Consider the following 18,465-nt stretch of genomic DNA (forward strand, 5'->3'; position numbering starts at 1 on the left):
AGCCAAGGAGCTGTCATCTCTAGTCAGAGACCTCCTGAAACCAAAACAGGTATCGGTGCATCACTGCACACGAGTCCTGGGAAAAATGGTAGCTTCTTACGAAGCAAATTCCATTCGGCAGGTTCCATGCAAGAACCTTTCAGTGGGACCTCTTGGACAAGTGGTCGGGATCGCATCTTCAGATGCATCGGCTGATAACCCTGTCTCCAAGGACCAGGGTATCTCTACTGTGGTGGCTGCAGAGTGCTCATCTTCAAGAGGGCCGCAGATTCGGCATACAGGACTGGGTCCTGGTAACCACGGATGCCAGCCTTCGAGGCTGGGGGGCAGTCACACAGGGAAGAAATTTCCAAGGACTTTGGTCAAGTCAGGAGTCGTCCCTACACATAAATATTCTGGAACTGAGGGCCATTTACAATGCCCTAAGTCTGGTAAGGCCTCTGCTTCAAAACCAGCCGGTACTGATCCAATCAGACAACATCACGGCAGTCGCCCATGTAAACCGACAGGGCGGCACAAGAAGCAGGATGGCGATGGCAGAAGCCACAAGGATTCTCCGATGGGCGGAAAATCACGTCTTAGCACTCTCAGCAGTGTTCATTCCGGGAGTGGACAACTGGGAAGCAGACTTCCTCAGCAGACACGACCTACACCCGGGAGAGTGGGGACTTCATCCAGAAGTCTTCCAACTGTTGGTAAACCATTGGGAAAGGCCACAGGTGGACATGATGGCGTCCCGCCTAAACAAAAAACTAGATATTGCGCCAGGTCAAGGGACCCTCAGGCAATAGCTGTGGACGCTCTAGTGACACCGTGGGTGTACCAGTCGGTTTATGTATTCCCTCCTCTGCCTCTCATACCAAAGGTACTGAGAATAATAAGAAAACGAGGAGTAAGAACGATACTCATGGTTCCGGATTGGCCAAGAAGAGCTTGGTACCCAGAACTTCAAGAAATTATATCAGAGGACCCATGGCCTCTACCGCTCAGACAGGATCTGCTACAGCAGGGGCCCTGTCTGTTCCAAGACTTACCGCGGCTGCGTTTGACGGCATGGCGGTTGAATTCCGGATCCTAAAGGAAAAGGGCATTCCGGAGGAAGTCATTCCTACGCTGATAAAAGCCAGGAAAGAAGTAACCGCAAACCATTATCACCGTATTTGGCGAAAATATGTTGCGTGGTGTGAGGCCAGGAAGGCCCCAACAGAGGAATTTCAGCTGGGTCGTTTTCTGCACTTCCTACAGTCAGGAGTGACTATGGGCCTAAACTTGGGTTCCATTAAGGTCCAGATTTCGGCTCTGTCGATTTTCTTCCGGAAAGAACTGGCTTCACTGCCTGGAGTTCAGACATTTGTAAAGGGAGTGCTACATATTCAGCCCCCTTTTGTGCCTCCTGTGGCACCTTGGGATCTCAACGTGGTGTTGAGTTTCCTAAAATCACATTGGTTTGAGCCACTTAAAACTGTGGATTTGAAATATCTCACGTGGAAAGTGGTCATGTTATTGGCCTTGGCTTCGGCCAGGCGTGTGTCAGAATTGGCGGCTTTGTCATGTAAAAGCCCTTATCTGATTTTCCATATGGATAGGGCAGAATTGAGTACTCGTCCCCAGCTTCTCCCTAAGGTGGTATCAGCTTTTCACTTGAACCCAACCTATTGTAGTGCCTGCGGCTACTAGGGACTTGGAAGATTCCAAGTTATTGGACGTAGTCAGGGCCTTAAAAATTTATATTTCCAGGACGGCTGGAGTCAGGAAAACTGACTCGCTTTTTATCCTGTAGGCACCCAACAAAATAGGTGCTCCTGCTTCTAAGCAGACTATTGCTCGCTGAATTTGTAGCACAATTCAGCTGCAGCATTCTGCGGCTGGATTGCCGCATCCTAAATCAGTAAAAGCCCATTCCACGAGGAAAGTGGGCTCATCTTGGGCGGCTGCCCGAGGGGTCTCGGCTTTACAACTTTGCCGAGCTGCAACTTGGTCGGGGGCAAACACGTTTGCTAAATTCTACAAATTTGATACCCTGGCTGAGGAGGACCTTGAGTTCTCTCATTCGGTGCTGCAGAGTCATCCGCACTCTCCCGCCCGTTTGGGAGCTTTGGTATAATCCCCATGGTCCTTACGGAGTTCCCAGCATCCACTAGGACGTCAGAGAAAATAAGATTTTACTCACCGGTAAATCTATTTCTCGTAGTCCGTAGTGGATGCTGGGCGCCCATCCCAAGTGCGGATTGTCTGCAATACTTGTATGTAGTTATTGCCTAACTAAGGGTTATTGTTGAGCCATCTGTTGAGAGGCTCAGTTATATTTCATACTGTTAACTGGGTATAGTATCACGAGTTATACGGTGTGATTGGTGTGTCTGGTATGAATCTTACCCGGGATTCAAAATCCTTCCTTATTGTGTCAGCTCTTCCGGGCACAGTATCCTAACTGAGGTCTGGAGGAGGGTCATAGTGGGAGGAGCCAGTGCACACCAGATAGTACCTAATCTTTCTTTTAGAGTGCCCAGTCTCCTGCGGAGCCCGTCTATTCCCCATGGTCCTTACGGAGTTCCCAGCATCCACTACGGACTACGAGAAATAGATTTACCGGTGAGTAAAATCTTATTATTTACCATACTTTACAACATAGCTACAAAACTGTTATAATATTATAGGGACAGTTTGTTTCAGATAACTTATTAAAGAATTGTGTTCTTCACACGCTTGTACTTTTGAATTGGTTAAGTGTTGGTTGGACATGACTTCATTTTTCCTTTAACTTATCAAAGGAAGAAAATCCGTTAAGATCGTCTGAGTGTATTTATTGTTGCCCAGGTATGGACAAATAATAAGAAAAATATAAACAACTACAATACTTTTATTGGTTTTGATGCATAGAACATAATATAAGACTTCTGAGCGTTTTAGATGCATTTTAGGTTTGTCATTTTAATGTGTGTTTCATGTTCTATTTATGTATTCAGCTCTTACTAATACAAAATAGCATACTTTTTTAATAAATTATTGCACACGTTAGTGCACAACAATTTGTATCGCATTCCAAAAGTTTTAAACAACGTGTTTGGAGCAGCACCATTGACTCTCTTTGACCAATTTTGAATGTACTTTCCATGCATTTATTTTATTAGCATGTAAAATGGGCACAAAAGAATAAACAAGCCCTCAGAGTTCTTTCGCACTGACCTATGGTATGTACAGGATACACATGATTATAGGGAGGACAATAAGAATAACTGCATACCCTCCAACATCATTAAAGAAGAAATCAGTACAAATCCAAAAAGGGGCCTGGCCACATGTAAAGTGGGCGTTGCCATGCAGCACTGCCATAGGAGCCAATAGGACAAGGGAGACCCTGAAAACTGGTACAAGGCTCTTTTTGGCTGGTACAAACCCTAAAAAAAGGGCACTGTACCGGCAAAAAAGGTACAGTTGGAGGGTATGTAACTGTAAAAGAAACATACATATTATTCCTTTAAATTCAAAGTGAAAAGAGTAAAGAAACTGGATAAAACTGAAATTATCACAAACAGTCAAGAACTTTACACTGGTAAATGAAAATAGTAGTATTTAGATGTATAAGGAGCTGCCGCTTTAATGAATGAACTCTATTGACCCTGCTAGCTACTATACCCCCTCCTTTTGAGAAGTCCTTGCACGCCACTGCTGCAGCTGACAGGAGCACCAGCAAGATTAGCCAGATTCTTTTCCGTGCTCTTTGATCACAGGCTACATCCTTCCCCACAATGTTTGACAATCTCGCCAAGACTCACGCAAGGCCAACTACTGTGTTTACTTTTTGAGAAACTGTAGTATTGCCTTTCACTGGCAGATTAATTGCAACCACATAATTAGTTGTGTCCCTAGTTGTTTTCTGGGTTGATTTTGTTATATACACACAATTTTGTTCCATATTAAACTGAATGAAACTTGGAGTTTAGTCCACTTGTGCCAGATGCTGAATTCACAACATATTCTTTCTTTTTTTTTTAATGGTTTATGTATTAGCAGCTGAGTGAGAAAATAGAGGCTCTCTGAAAATGTTTGGATGGCTTTGTTATATGAGAGAATGACCTGTGCCTGGTTCTCAGTGGGGAAAGCGGCATATGTGAGTGACTGCATTGAATGCATTTAGTGAGGGGCACAGGGTGAAAAGACACTGGAACAGTCTGCCTCTGTCTAGGAGTAGGAATGTGCTATTCAGAGCACTGTGTCTCAAGTACAGTAGCTAAAGGAACTGATCAAGACATTGATTTACATGCAAATACTATTCTTATGTGCAAAGGTGACTTGCATTGCCAAGTTGTTATGGTATTTGTACGCCTTGCACAATTTTGCTGTTTTATAAAAAATAATCTAGACTTCTAGTCTCTTTACACAAAGACATACCCCAAGATTTACCATGTAAACATTTTTAATAATGAGCAAATAAACTCTTGATTTTAGTCAAATATACAGTAATACTCCCTAGCTTATAGCTACCATAATATAGCTGAAAGAAATTGTGATCCCCCCCTGACTTGTAGTTTCCTCAGGCCATAAAAATTTCTTTCTTCTTCTGGAGCCCCAAATCAAATAAAACCACTATAGGATTCAGTTCACTCTGATCCTTTTAATTGTCATGGATTATCAATCCTTATTAGCTAAAAATAAGATTTTTGTTTGTAGAAGAATTTTAGTGGGTGAGAGTACTGACCTAGGAAAGCAACAACTTATGGGAACAAAGAAGGAAGAATTTTTGTTTTGTTAAATTATTTCAATGTAGGTATATCGTGAAAGTACCACATGGGGCAGCACTGCGAGCCCGCAAGGGGACTCGTAGCTCTCGCCACGCTGCCGCATGACGCCGTTGTCGGAATACCGACAGACGGCGTCCCGTCCGCCGGGAATACATATGCATTACAAATACTAGATTTTTGTACATGTGCTTATGTAATTCACATGCATTCTACCTTGGATTGTGGCAATAGGAATTCAATGCTTCCCATTAATTATTATAGTCCAGCCATTTCAAGAGGGTTTTTAGTGTACTGTCCCCATTGTACTTAATTGGCTATTTAAGTTAATGGCAGAAGCTCCACTAGTAAACAAATAGTTAAAAATAAAATACCTTGGGTCTACACCAGCTAGACAGCTTTTGCTCTTTCTCACTTAACAGAGAAAACTGCGGTGTGAAACCACGCTGTCAAAGTTAGATTTAGGCCCAGCTGGTCAGCTTGTGGGTTCCTGTAAGTGAGCATGATCAAAGCAAAAAACACGTTTCTGCAGCAGGGTACATAGTGTTTCCATAGGGAAACATCGTGGTGTAGAGATGGATCTGGATCCAGGCACCAACAGGTAAAGCTTTAGCTGTCCCTGGATGCATTGGGGCCCTCCTCTATTATCCCGCCTCCAAGAACTGTGAGTTCAGTTTTGTAGTTGGTGCCTGCAGTAACAGGGTATTAAACATGTTGCTGTTTTGTTTTTTTTACAAGAAATTTACTTAATTCTTCATGTGCTGGCAGCACTGTAAGTCACGGTGAGTTCAGCGCTGCAACTCCATCACCTCTTAAGTGATGCCGCATACTCCCACTGGCTTGCCCGGGTACTTACGGTGGAGACGTCCGAGTCATAGGCACAACCGTGAAATGCTCCCTGGGTTCACGTGGCTACTACCGGGAGGGGGTGTAGTACGGTATGCCGGCGCTCGGGCTCCCGGCGACCAGCATACCGGCGCCGGGAGCCCGACCGCCGGCATACCAACAGCGGGGCGAGTGCAAAGGAGCCTGCGCTCGCTGCAGTCACGGTGGCGCGCTACGCGCGCCACACTATTTTATTCTCCCTCCAGGGGGGTCGTGGACCCCCACGAGGGAGAATAGCTGTCGCTATGCCGGGTGTCGGGATTCCGGCGCCGGTATACTGTGCGCCGGGATCCCGACATTCGGCATACTGAAGACCACCCCCCGGGAGGCAGGTAAGAAGGTCTCCTAGCGGTACCCGCTATTAAATCGCATTCTGACCGTGATTTGGGTAGATGGACCGCAGCACTGGAGTGGACACTGTCTCCGAGCAGGGACCCTACTAGACCACCAGGGCATAATCGCACAGGTTTAGGTGTATTAACACCTAGTTTAATAAGTCCCTGCAGTACATGGGGTGGAAGACCAGCATAGGGGAGGCAGCACTTGACCTGTAGCCCCTCCCGCGCCTTTGGGCGCCATCTACAGCAGATTTCTCACCCTTGAGCTGCCTCACTCTCCCACTTCCCTCACAAGAGACACAGGGCAGTCATCTTACAGCATAGCAGCAGCTGTTCTCCAGGGTTGCTGCGCAATGTCTCCCTGTAAAAACGCCTGAACAGGACTGATTTTTACAAACACTTGAGTATCATACCTGTCTCATAAGACAGTGTTAGTTGAGAATAGTGTTACCTGCAGATCATTTTGTACGAGTTGTCTGCTATATCCTCCAGTCTCCGGGCTGTGCTGTGATATAGGGGTCCAGTGCAGTATTAGTGGGATATAATCTCTGCATTGTGTGTGACTGATAGCCTCTACCTGCTGTCTGGTTTCACTTTCAAGTGAATCTCAGATATATCTCCCTATTATTCTATACCCTGTGCTAAGGTGCGTTTGGGTTAGAATATAAGTAACACAGGTTTTACCTATATGCATATATAAGTATATTAATCCGTGTCACAGTCATATTGTATCCTGTACTGCTTGCATTAAGTATTCTGTACTGTTTACACTGCATTTATCGTACCATATAAGTCCAGTTGTTTCCATTATCATAATGTCTAATAAAAATGGGCGCAAAAAGGCTGCAGCCCCTGTATTAATGTCATGCAAAGTGCGCTCAGCCGGTTTGGCTGAGGGGGGCATATTACGTGACAGTCTATGTACTGTTTGTTATATGTCTACCAGTCAGTCCGCTACTCCTGCCCCTACTCAGGAGCCCCCATGGGCAGCATTCTCATAATTACTGGGTACTATGGTAGAACGCCTTGCACCCCCAATGGGTCCGCCTGTAGCACTACCTCCTCAAATTGTCCCTATTGAACCCGTGGGCGGAAAATTCACTAATCAATTGCAGTAGCTTAATCAGTCGCTGGCTAGATATGTGTGTCCCCTGTGGGACTATTCTGTCTCTAACCCCTCCAAGCGGTCTACTTCTTCCACACAATCTACTGTCCTCACTGATATTTCATCTAAAGAGGAGGGGGAGCGTACTATTCTCACTGACACAAACTCCTGTGTTGCAGATGAGGATTATCCTATGTCCATAGATGTTATGCACTGGTGAACATGCTATTAAACATATCCTCCAACTCTCTGAGGAGGAGGATTCCACTACATTAGCTAAAAATACTGACAAGTTTAAAACGCAGAAGGTGGTTAAAACTGTATTACACCATTCTGATCATTTGTTGGACTTCAAACATGAACCCTGGGCTACCCCAGGCAAAAAGTTCACTGTCTCCAAAAGGGTTTTAGCTCATTATCCTCTCCCTGCAGAGCTGTGTAACAAATGGGAAAATCCGCCGTCGCTGGATTCTCATGTCGCCCGCCTTGTGGTGTCATCCATTCTGCCAGTTACTACAGTCACCTCTCTGAAGGAAACGACTGATAAACGTATCAAAGGGTGCCTGAAATCTATATACTCCCTTACAGGAGCTATTCATAGATCTGCTATAGCTGCATCTTGGGCTGCAAAGGCCATAGAAGCTTGGGTTCAGGCACTGGAGGATGAGCTACCCGAGGATATCTCTGAGGAAAGCAGACAATACCTGTCTCACATTAAGACTGCTTCTTATTACATACAAGAGGCATCATCTGAGGCAGGAGTGCTGGCCGCCAAGGCATCTGCTACGTCCATTCTGGCGCACCGCATTCTGTAGTTGAGACTGTGGAAAGTAGCTCTAGATTCCAAGAAAACCTTTGAAATCCTCCCCTTCCCTGGGGACATTCTGTTTGGGGAAGACCTAAATAAAATAGTGCCTGAACTGGCGGCTGCCAAGACAGCTTTTCTCCCCGCTACTAATCCTTCTCAGAAGGTCAAGAATGCCACTTTTCGTTCCTTCTGCCTCAGGGAAAAGCGAGAGGTCAGTCATACACTAGACAGTCTCGCAATCCCAAACCATCCAAGGCTAAGGCTAAACAGCCCTGGGCAGCCCGGCAGCCTGCCTTTAAGCCTGACAAGCCTGCAGCCTGGTGGACCCCAGGGTGGGAAGCCGACTTCTGCACTTCGCCCAGGTCTGGCACACCACCACTTCAGACGCTTGGGTGCTAGAAGTTGTCTCTCAGGGGTACACTGTCTCATTTAAGGGATGTCCCCCTCACCAGTTCTTCACCACAGACCCGCTGAAAGCGCAAACTCTGCAAATTGTGGTCGAGTCCCTCCGTACAGGAGTGATTGTGGCGGTTCCTCAGTCCCAAAGGGGCAGAGGTTATTACTCGACCCTGTTCTTGGTACCCAAACCCAACGGGTCACACCGGCCCATACTCAAATATTTGAACAAGTTTGTGAGAGTATCAAAGTTTTGTATGGAAACTGTGTGCTTGATAGTTCTGGCTATGGAACCTGGAGACTATATGGTATCCCTGGATATACTGTATACAGGATGCATATCTGCATATTCCTATTGCCAAGTCACATCAGCAGTTCCTGCGATTTGCCATTGGCAACCTACATTACCAATTCCAGGCTCTGCCATTTGGACTGGCGACAGCTCCTAGATCTTCACCAAGGTCATGGCTGTCATGACTGCTTACCTCCATCGCTAGGGGATCAGAATCCTGCCATAATTGGATGATCTTCTGATCCTGGCAAATTCACAGGAAGTTCTCCTCAGTCATCTCCAACTAATGTTAACTTTCCTTTAAGCCCACAGGTGGCTGGTAAATTGGAGACAGTTCTCCCTGGGTTCCATCTCAGAGCATGGTACACCTAGGGGCACTTCTGGAGACCCACAGTCAAAGACTCTTTCTCCAGACAAGGTCCTGAAAATTCAGGACAGGATATGACACTTCCTTCGTCGCCCCAGAGTGTCAGTACACTCGGCGATGCAAGTGCTTGGTCTGATAGTGTCGTCCTTCGACATGATAGAGTACCCTCAGTTTCATTCCCGCCCTCTACAACGTTTGATCCTTTCCAAGTGGAACAGCCTGTCTCATCGGATCAGATCTCAGATGATCTACTTGACTCTGGAGGTTCGCTCGTCACTGTCCTGGTGGCTACAGGACCAGCAATTGAGCATGGGCCGTCACTTCTGGATCCCCAACTGCGTCCTACTAACAATGGATGCGAATCTTCGGGGTCGAGGACCGGTTACAGAGCAACACTCCTTTCAGGGTTGTTGGACCAGGAAAGAATCCCTGTTTCACATCAATATTATGGAATTGAGAGCAGTGTTCAATGCACTCTCTCTGGCTCTTCCACTGGTACAGAACACGCCTCTGTACAATAAGACAGTGCCACCACGGTGGCCTACATCAACCATCAAGGCGGTACCCGAAGGCGGATAACAGTGTTGGAAGTATCCAAGATACAGATGCGTCCACATTTATTTTGGCCTTTAATAGGATTAACTGAGACTGGGCAGTCGGACTTAATCCCCTGCTGTATTGTTCTCTGTATTGTATTGCAGCTGAGAACAATAGATGAAGGGTTTATGTAAATAAACCGTGGTGTGCCTAGCCGCAGCAAAGAGGCCAAGATTACTGTGGATCTATCTGTACTTCAATGGGCGGAGCACCATATACCGACCATATCGGTAGTGTTCATTCCAGGTGCCCTAAACTGGGAAGCGGACTTCCTCAGTTGCCAGAACGTTCACTCCAGAGAGTGGGGTCTTCATCCAGAAGTCTTCCAACTCCTGGTAGACCGATGGGGCCTCCCATACATGGACCTCATGGCATCTCGACACTATCCCAAGGTTCAAGTCTTCAGATTACGAACCAGGGATCCTTAGGTGGCGTTCATGGATGCATTGGCAGTCCCGTGGAACTTTTGTCTGCCTTACATATTCCCTCCAGAGTCACTTCTGCCCAGGGTCCTTGAGAAGTTCAAACAAGAAGTCGCTGGTTCTCAGACCTACAGGGACTCTTGGCAGAGCGTCCCCTTCTGCTTCCTCAGCGACAAGACCTTCTACAGCAGGGCCCTTGCCTGTATCCGAACCTGATCAGTCTGGCTTTGACGGCGTGGCTCTTGAAGCATCACTCCTAAGGACCAAAGGGTTCTCGGAGGCTGTTATTCAGACTATGCTGAAGGCCCGCAAACCAGCTTCTGCCCGGATATATTACAGATTGACATTCGTACTTCACCTGGTGTGCTGCTCAGAATTATGATGCCTCTAAATTCAGAACTTCAAGAATTCTGGATTTTATCCAGAGAGGTTTGGACTTAGGCCTTCGGCTTGCCTTTCTCAAGGTACATATCTCTGCCTTGTCGGTATGTTTCCAACACAAGATTGCCTCCATACCTGATGTACGCACATTTCTTCAGGGTGTGGTACGTATTCGGCCTCCCAGTGGCTCCATGGGACCTGTCTCTTGTACTGAGGGCTCTTCAAGAACTTCTGAATCAGTAGACCTAAACTGGCTTACGGCCAAGGTCATTTTCTTGCTGGCTATTGCCTCTTCAAGGAGGGTTTCAGACTTCGGTGCATTGTCCTGTCATCCTCCCTTTTTAATTTTTCACTGTGATATGGCAGTTCTCTGAACTAGGCCTGGTTATCTACCTAAGGTGGTTTCATCCTTTCACCTTAACCAAGAGATTGTGATTCTGGCCTTTATCCATTCAGCATTGTCGGCTAAAGAACGGACTTTATATGTGGTTAGGGCCCTACGTATATATGTGGACCGTACAACCCCCATTAGGCGGTCAGATGCCCTCTTTGTACTGTTTGGTTTCCACAAACGTGGGTGGCCTACTTACAAGCAAACACTGGCCAGATGGATTAGAATGGTAATTGCACATGCTTATACGCAAGCTAATCCTCCAGTTCCGGCTTTGATTAAGGCCCATTCTTCTCAGTCTGTTGGACCTTCTTGGGCGGCCCGCTGTGGCGCGTCCTTAGAACAATTGTACAAGGTGGCTACGTAGTCTTCAGTGAATACGTTTCTTAGGTTCTATGCCTTTGATACCATCGACAATATGTTGTGGTAAACCGTTAAATTACAAAAAATGTCAGTATCCAAATATATATGGACCTAACTGTATATGTCACTTTAATGATGCATTTACAAACATAAGAAAATATCCAGCATGTAAAAATACAATAGATTCGCAAATAGAGTGACCTCCTACCAGAACTGAGTCTGTTTAACGCATGTCACAGTCCTCATAGAGCAAGTTCCTGGACAGCTTCCTCCAGTTCTGTGGTCTTGCGAAAGTTGGTAAAAACTCCCTCTAGGATTTGGCGTCACCTCCTCCATCAGATTGTTTCAGCTGGTGCTACTACATTTGTTAAGGTTTATGAGGAATGTGTACGATGGGAGAGAATTGGGGGAGAGCCTTGGAAGTGAGGGTGAGAAGTCTGAATTGGGTTCGGAAGGGGAGCAGCAGCATTGAGAAAGTGTCTGATCCTGGAGATATTTCTGAGATGGAAACGGTAGGATTGTGAGAGTCACTGAATGTGTGATTGGAAGGAAAGTGGGGTCAAGGATAACTCCAAGACAGCAAACTTGTGGGCCAGGAGAGATGGTGGTGCTGTCAACAGATAATACAATTGAGGGAGAGGAGGCTGTTTGGGAAGGTGGGAAGATTATAAGCTCAGTCTTATCATATTAAGTTTAACTAATTGCTGGTAATGTGGAATACTGGTAGTTCCTGTTCTCTCTTGTCCAGGGCGCCAAATGCTTAGGAGCACCACAGTACACAGTCCAAGGTTAGTCTACTGGTTCTGATTGCTGTGCCTCGCTACGGTATGTTACTGGATGGTAAGTTTTCCTTTATAAGCAGTCCTTCAGAAAGTACTGTGTCATCATGTTTCCCTTATGCTTCCTGGTAATATTGTTAGGTTTGTTTGGGATTTTAGTACCCCTAAAATGACTGTTGTTTGCAGTTAGTTTAATAAAGCATACATAGGATCGTACTCTGTGAATACTAGCCATGTACTATGCCCCATAGAATGTAATCTCTTTTCAGTAGGGTCCTCTATCATGTTTTGTTACATAATTATGCATTTGGTCTGTTGGAATTACAACACACAATTGCTCTTTGCAGCATGTTATTAAAAACATCCCATTGAGGTTAAATTACGTATAATACCATCTGTGTTTGTGGTTAACATAAATAATTAGAAATTACATGGTCTCATACAGTTTCTGTGACAGATAACGAACATATTAAGGCACTATTTCCTTTAGTTTAGTTTCCTTTGTAGTTATGTCACGATATTAGCAATAGTATGGTAATAAATTACTTTTTATGAATTTAAGGATGACTTTGCCACTTACTTCACATCCAAAATTGACTCCATACGTCAGGACATCACATCACACCAGACCATCAGTAACCAGCCTTCTCCCATCCCTTACCAACCATCCCCATCCCTTGCACCTACTCTGACATCTTTCTCCCATGCATCTGGAGAGGAAGTCGTGGCCCTCATTCGTTCCTGTCCGTTCACCCACTTAACCCTATCCCCTCCCGCCTCCTCCGCTACCTCTCTCTTTCTGCTTGTTCCCATCTTTTCCACCTTCTCAATCTCTCCCTCTCATCAGGCACTGTCCCTTCTGCCTTCAAGCATGCACTCATCTCTCTTATTCTTAAAAAACCTACCCTTGATCCAAACACTCTCCAACTACCGACCCATCTCTCTCCTCCCTTTTGCCTCCAAACTCCTTGAGCGTATTGTCTACAACCGCCTTACTTCCTTTCTTTGCTCACACTCACTGCTTGACCCATTCCAGTCTGGCTTCCGTCCTCTCTACTCCACTGAAACTGCCCTTACAAAAGTTTGCAATGACCTCCATGCTGCTAAATCTAAGGGACACTACTCTCCACTTATTCTGCTTGATCTCTCTGCTGCTTTTGACACTGGCCCATCCTCTCCTACTGCAAATCCTTCACTCTATTGGTCTACGTGACAATGCCCTCTCTTGGCTGTCCTCCTACCTTTCTGACCGTTCATTCTCTGTCTCCTCTCATGACTCCACCTCCCCCTCACTTCCACTAACTGTAGGGGTACCCCAAGGTTCTGTCCTTGGTCATCTTCTCTTCTCTCTCTATACGTCCTCACTAGGTAAGCTCATTAGTTTTTTTGGTTTCCAATATCATCTCTATGCTGATGACACCCAATGCTATCTTTCCTCTCCAGACCTCTCCCCTGCTCTCCTCACTCGTATCTCCAACTGTCTCTCTGCTACCTCTTCCTGGATGTCCCAGCGCTTTCTTAAACTTAACATGTCTAAGACCGAGCTGATCATCTTCCCTCCCTCCCGCATAACCTCACCTCATACAATCTCATTATCTATTGATGGCACTACTATCTCCTCTAGCCCCCAAGTGCGCTGTCTTGGCGTAATCCTTGACTCCTCCCTCTCCTTCAAACCACACATTCAGCACCTCTCACAAACCTGCCGTGTTCATCTAAAAAATATTTCCAGGATCAGACCCTTTCTGACCCAGGATGCTACTAAGACTCTTATCCACTCATTGGTCATCTCCAGACTGGACTACTGTAATCTCCTCCTGACTGGCATTCCTGACAAATACCTCTCTCCACTCCAATCTATCCTCAATGCTGCTGCCCGGCTCATCTTTCTCACCAAACGCACTACGTCCACCTCTCCTCTCTTACTAGACCTTCACTGGCTCCCCTTCCCTTTCAGAATCCATTTCAAGCTTCTCACACTCGCTTACAAAGCCCTCACCCACTCCTCTCCCATCTACATCTCTGACCTTATCTCCCTTTACACTCCCACCCGTCCTCTTCGCTCTGCTAATGCACGCCGACTCTCCTGCCTACGGATTACTTCCTCCCACTCCTATCTCCAAGATTTTTCACGTGCTGCACCACTTCTCTGGAATTCCCTATCTCTCCCCCTTAGACTCTCCACCTCGCTACAAAACTTCAAACGGCTCTCAAGACCCACTTCTTTACCAAACCCAGCCAAATCTCATCCTAACCCTCTTTTCTACGCCCTCTATGTACCCCATCTGTGTCACCCCTGTCTATCTACCCCTCCCCTTTAGAATGTAAGCTCTCACGAGCAGGGCCCTCTTCCCTCATGTGCTTATCCTTTCTTACTTTAATAATCTTCAACTGCACCAAATCCAGCAGTCTTCTGCCACCTGATACTTATTCCAGTGTCATCTGCTGATGTAAATATGTTTATTTACCCTATACTTGTCCTATACTGTCATCAACTGTAAGTTGCTGTTTTCCTGTTTGATTATTTGTTTATGTACTCTAATTGGGCGCTGCGGAACCCTTGTGGCGCCATATAAATAAAGGATAATAATAATAATAATAATTTGGAAATTGATACTTAGCCAAAGTCACCTCGTTATTCTTGTAGGAAATAGTAAACTGATGTCATGGACAAGGTGCTTAATAGGAAAATGTCCTATAAATCACTAATACAGAATCCTGCTTCTAGGTGCAAGGCTTGTAATAGACTTCGAGTTGTATTTATAAATGGTGTTGTGCTTTAAATTCTTCTAAAACGGATGTATTTGCAGGGTTAGGGCAAAGTTAAGTAAGACTGCTTTTTATTATTTCCATAATATCTCCAGCATTATAATTGTACAAAATAGGGGTGTTATTTAATTTTGCCATAATCGCCAATAGTTTGCAATCCCCATAGTACTCATAATGGGGCTATCTAACAAGCTCGGAGAAGCTTAGTTGGTGTGAGCAAGTTCTGCCTGTGGGGTATGTCCAACCAAACAGGGATCTCCTGATGCCTCTCTAGAAGACAGGTCGCTCACCCCCTCCCTCCTGTGGCTAAGGTTTCTTATACATGCACAATGGGTAAGCCTCCATCTCTATCACTATACTTGTGCCAGAATCTTAATAGATGCGCTGAGCCAGCTGAAGTTTTGTTGATAAATTCCCTCAAAGCTGCATCTGCATACGAAAATTGATAAATATGCTCCTTCATATCTTGAAGTTTTATATACACTGCTCAAAAACATAAAGGGAACACTTAAACAACACAATGTAATTCCAAGTCAATCACACTTCTGTGAAATCAAACTGTCCACTTAGGAAGCAACACTGATTGACAATCAATTTCACATGCTGTTGTGCAAATGGAATAGACAACAGGTGGAAATTATAGGCAATTAGCAAGACACCCCCAATAAAGGAGTTGTTCTGCAGGTGGTGACCACAGACCACTTCTCAGCTCCTATGCTTTCTGACTGATGTTTTGGTAACTTTTGAAAGCTGGCGGTGCTTTCACTCTAGTGGTAGCATGAGACGGAGTCTGCAACCCACACAAGTGGCTCAGGTAGTGCAGCTCATCCAGGATGTCACATCAATGTGAGCTGTGGCAAGGTTTGCTGTGTCTGTCAGCGTAGTGTCCAGAGCATGGAGGCGCTACCAGGAGACAGGCAACAACAACCCAGCAGCAGGACCACTACCTCCGCCTTTGTGCAAGGAGGAACAGGAGGAGCACTGCCAGAGCCCTGCAAAATGACCTCCAGCAAGCCACAAATGTGCATGTGTCTACTCAAACGATCAGAAACAGACTCCATGAGGGTGGTATGAGGGCCCGACGTCCACAGATGGGGGTTGTGCTTACAGCCCAACACCGTGCAGGACGTTTGGCATTTGCCAGAGAACACCAAGATTGGCAAATTTGCCACTGGCGCCCTGTGCTCTTCACAGATGAAAGCAGGTTCTCACTGAGCACATGTGACAGACGTGACAGAGTCCGGAGACGCCAAGGAGAATGTTCTGCGGCCTGCAACATCCTCCAGCATGACTGGTTTGGCAGTGGGTCAGTAATGGTGTGGGGTGATATATCTTTGGGGGCCGCACAGCCCTCCATGTGCTCGCCAGAGGTAGCCTGTCTGCCATTAGGTACCGAGATGAGATCCTCAGACCCCTTGTGAGATCATATGCTGGTGCGGTTGGCCCTGGGTTCCTCCTAATGCAAGACAATGCTAGACCTCATGTGGCTGGAGTGTGTCAGCAGTTCCTGCAAGACGAAGGCATTGATGCTATGGACTGGCCCGCCCGTTCCCCAGACCTGAATCCAATTAGAATCCCTTTAGAATGTATGCTCTCACGAGCAGGGCCCTCTTCCCTCATGTGCTTACCCTTTTCTTACTTTAATAATCTTCAGCTGCACCAAATCAAGCAGTCTTCTGCCACCTGATACTTATTCCAGTGTCATCTGCTGATGTAGCTATGTTTATTTACCCTGTACTTGTCCTATATTGTCGTCAATTGTAAGTTGCTGTTTTCCTGTTTGATTATTTGTTTATGTACTCTGTAATTGGGCGCTGCGGAACCCTTGTGGCGCCATATAAATAAAGGATAATAATAATTGAGCACATCTGGGACATCATGTCTCGCTCCATCCACCAACGCCACGTTGCACCACAGACTGTCCAGGAGTTGGCGGATGCTTTAGTCCAGGTCTGGGAGGAGATCCCTCAGGAGACCATCCGCCACCTCATCAGGAGCATGCCCAGGCGTTGTAGGGAGGTCATACAGGCACGTGGAGGCCACACACACTACTGAGCCTCATTTTGACTTGTTTTAAGGACATTACATCAAAGTTGGATCAGCCTGTAGTGTGTTTTTCCACTTTAATTTTGAGTGCGACTCCAAATCCAGACCTCCATGGGTTAATAAATTTGATTTCCATTGATAATTTTTGTGTGATTTTGTTGTCAGCACATTCAACTATGTAAAGAACAAAGTATTTAATAAGAATATTTAATTCATTCAGATCTAGGATGTGTTATTTTAGTGTTCCCTTTATTTTTTTGAGCAGTGTATTTTTTGTTCAAAGGTCATTGGTTAAAACCCCCTGTTAAATTTCTGAAAGCTTTGTAGCTGAATAGAAGAGTTTTTATGTCAATATATTTCACACTGGGTTGAGAGTGAGAATGATAACCCCCTTGTTGCAACCTCTGTTTCTGTGCTTTGTTGGGGGCTGCAACGGAAGCTGCCTAACTGAATTTAGACAATATACAGTAGTTATAAACGTATTTTAAAGTTGGGCTTTCCAATTGGAGGCAGACAAAAAAGACTTTCTGATGACTTGCACATTCCTTCATAACCTCAATAGATTCTATTATGAAATATTTTCTTTTATAGTACTTGGTCTGCAAGGATGTTGTTATAACACAAATGTGTTCATTTTCGCACAGGGGCCCTCATTCCGAGTTGATCGCTAGCCGCCGTTGTTCGCTGCGTAGCGATTGTTTAAAGAACATCGTTGTTTTGCACTGCTTCTACCGACCATTCCATTCGCACAGCCGATCGCAAGGAGATTGACAGGAAGTGGGAGTTTATGGGTGTCAACTGACCTTTTTCTGGGAGTGTTTGGTAAAACGCAGGCGTGTCCAGGAGTTTGCAGGGCGGGTATCTGACGTCAATTCCGGGACCTTCGTCGCTGCAATCATCACACAGAATAAGTAACTACAGGGCTGGCTTGTTTTGCACAAAATGTTTTTGTACCGCTCGGCTGCACAGGCATTCGCACTCTTGCAAAGCGAAAATACACTCGCCCGTGGGCGGTGACTATGCGTTTGCACGGCTGCTAAAAGTAGCTAGCGAGCGATCAACTCGTAATGAGGGCCCGAGTGCTGAGTTGGACATCATTGCTCTGACTAATCATGGTAGATGGTTTCTGTTTTGCAGGTATGCAATAATGTGCGGCTATATGTCTGAATTCGACAGTGTACAGAATAAAATCAAGAATGGCTATCTGTTTAAGGTATGTATAATCGGATTTGTAGAAAGTGAAATAAAACTAAGCTTGTTGACCACCACATGGTTTTATGTCCCACTGAAAGACACTTAGATACAGGATTCTTAGAACGTGGTAGAAAATGAGCAGCTTTTTATCTTACACATGTTCAGGTCTAATGTCAGAGAATGACCAAGTTATGTTTGTATTAATCAAAATCCAGGGGTAATCTCCAAACACTCAGGTACACTGACCCATTTTTCTATTAGCTGAACTACGATTCATGATAGAACTACTCAAGATGCAAAATAAAGTCCAGTCTACAATATCTTTAGACAACCTCATCCTTATGCTTCAATTTTATCCCAGAATCTAGTCTCATTTATTTGAGAGATGTCATGAGAGTAATTAACCATTAATTCATGCACCACAGTCATTTTATTTAGAATATCATATAAAGTGTACTATTGAAAGTGATGACTGACTTCTGATCTCAGGCATCACTAAGCAGTGCAAAATCAGCGTGTTCTGTGGACTAGAAAGAGCCTGTTTGCACCCAGTAAACCTAAAGAGTGTCCTAAACCCAGGGGTGTAGCGAGGG

The 18,465-nt window shown here is 45.4% G+C and overlaps 1 protein-coding gene across 2 annotated transcripts in view; it reads left to right on the plus strand.

Annotated features, from left to right (window-relative positions):
* The window catches only part of RMDN2 (regulator of microtubule dynamics 2), a 296,636-nt gene that overhangs the window by 211,035 nt on the left and 67,136 nt on the right, over positions 1-18,465 (plus strand). For both annotated transcript variants that reach the window (XM_063918055.1, XM_063918056.1), the window contains exon 6: positions 17,816-17,891. In XM_063918055.1, the coding sequence (XP_063774125.1) occupies positions 17,816-17,891 (76 nt within the window). The remainder of the gene's footprint in view (positions 1-17,815; positions 17,892-18,465) is intronic.

This window comes from Pseudophryne corroboree, chromosome 4 (assembly GCF_028390025.1).
Source record: "Pseudophryne corroboree isolate aPseCor3 chromosome 4, aPseCor3.hap2, whole genome shotgun sequence".
Classification (NCBI taxonomy): domain Eukaryota; kingdom Metazoa; phylum Chordata; class Amphibia; order Anura; family Myobatrachidae; genus Pseudophryne; species Pseudophryne corroboree.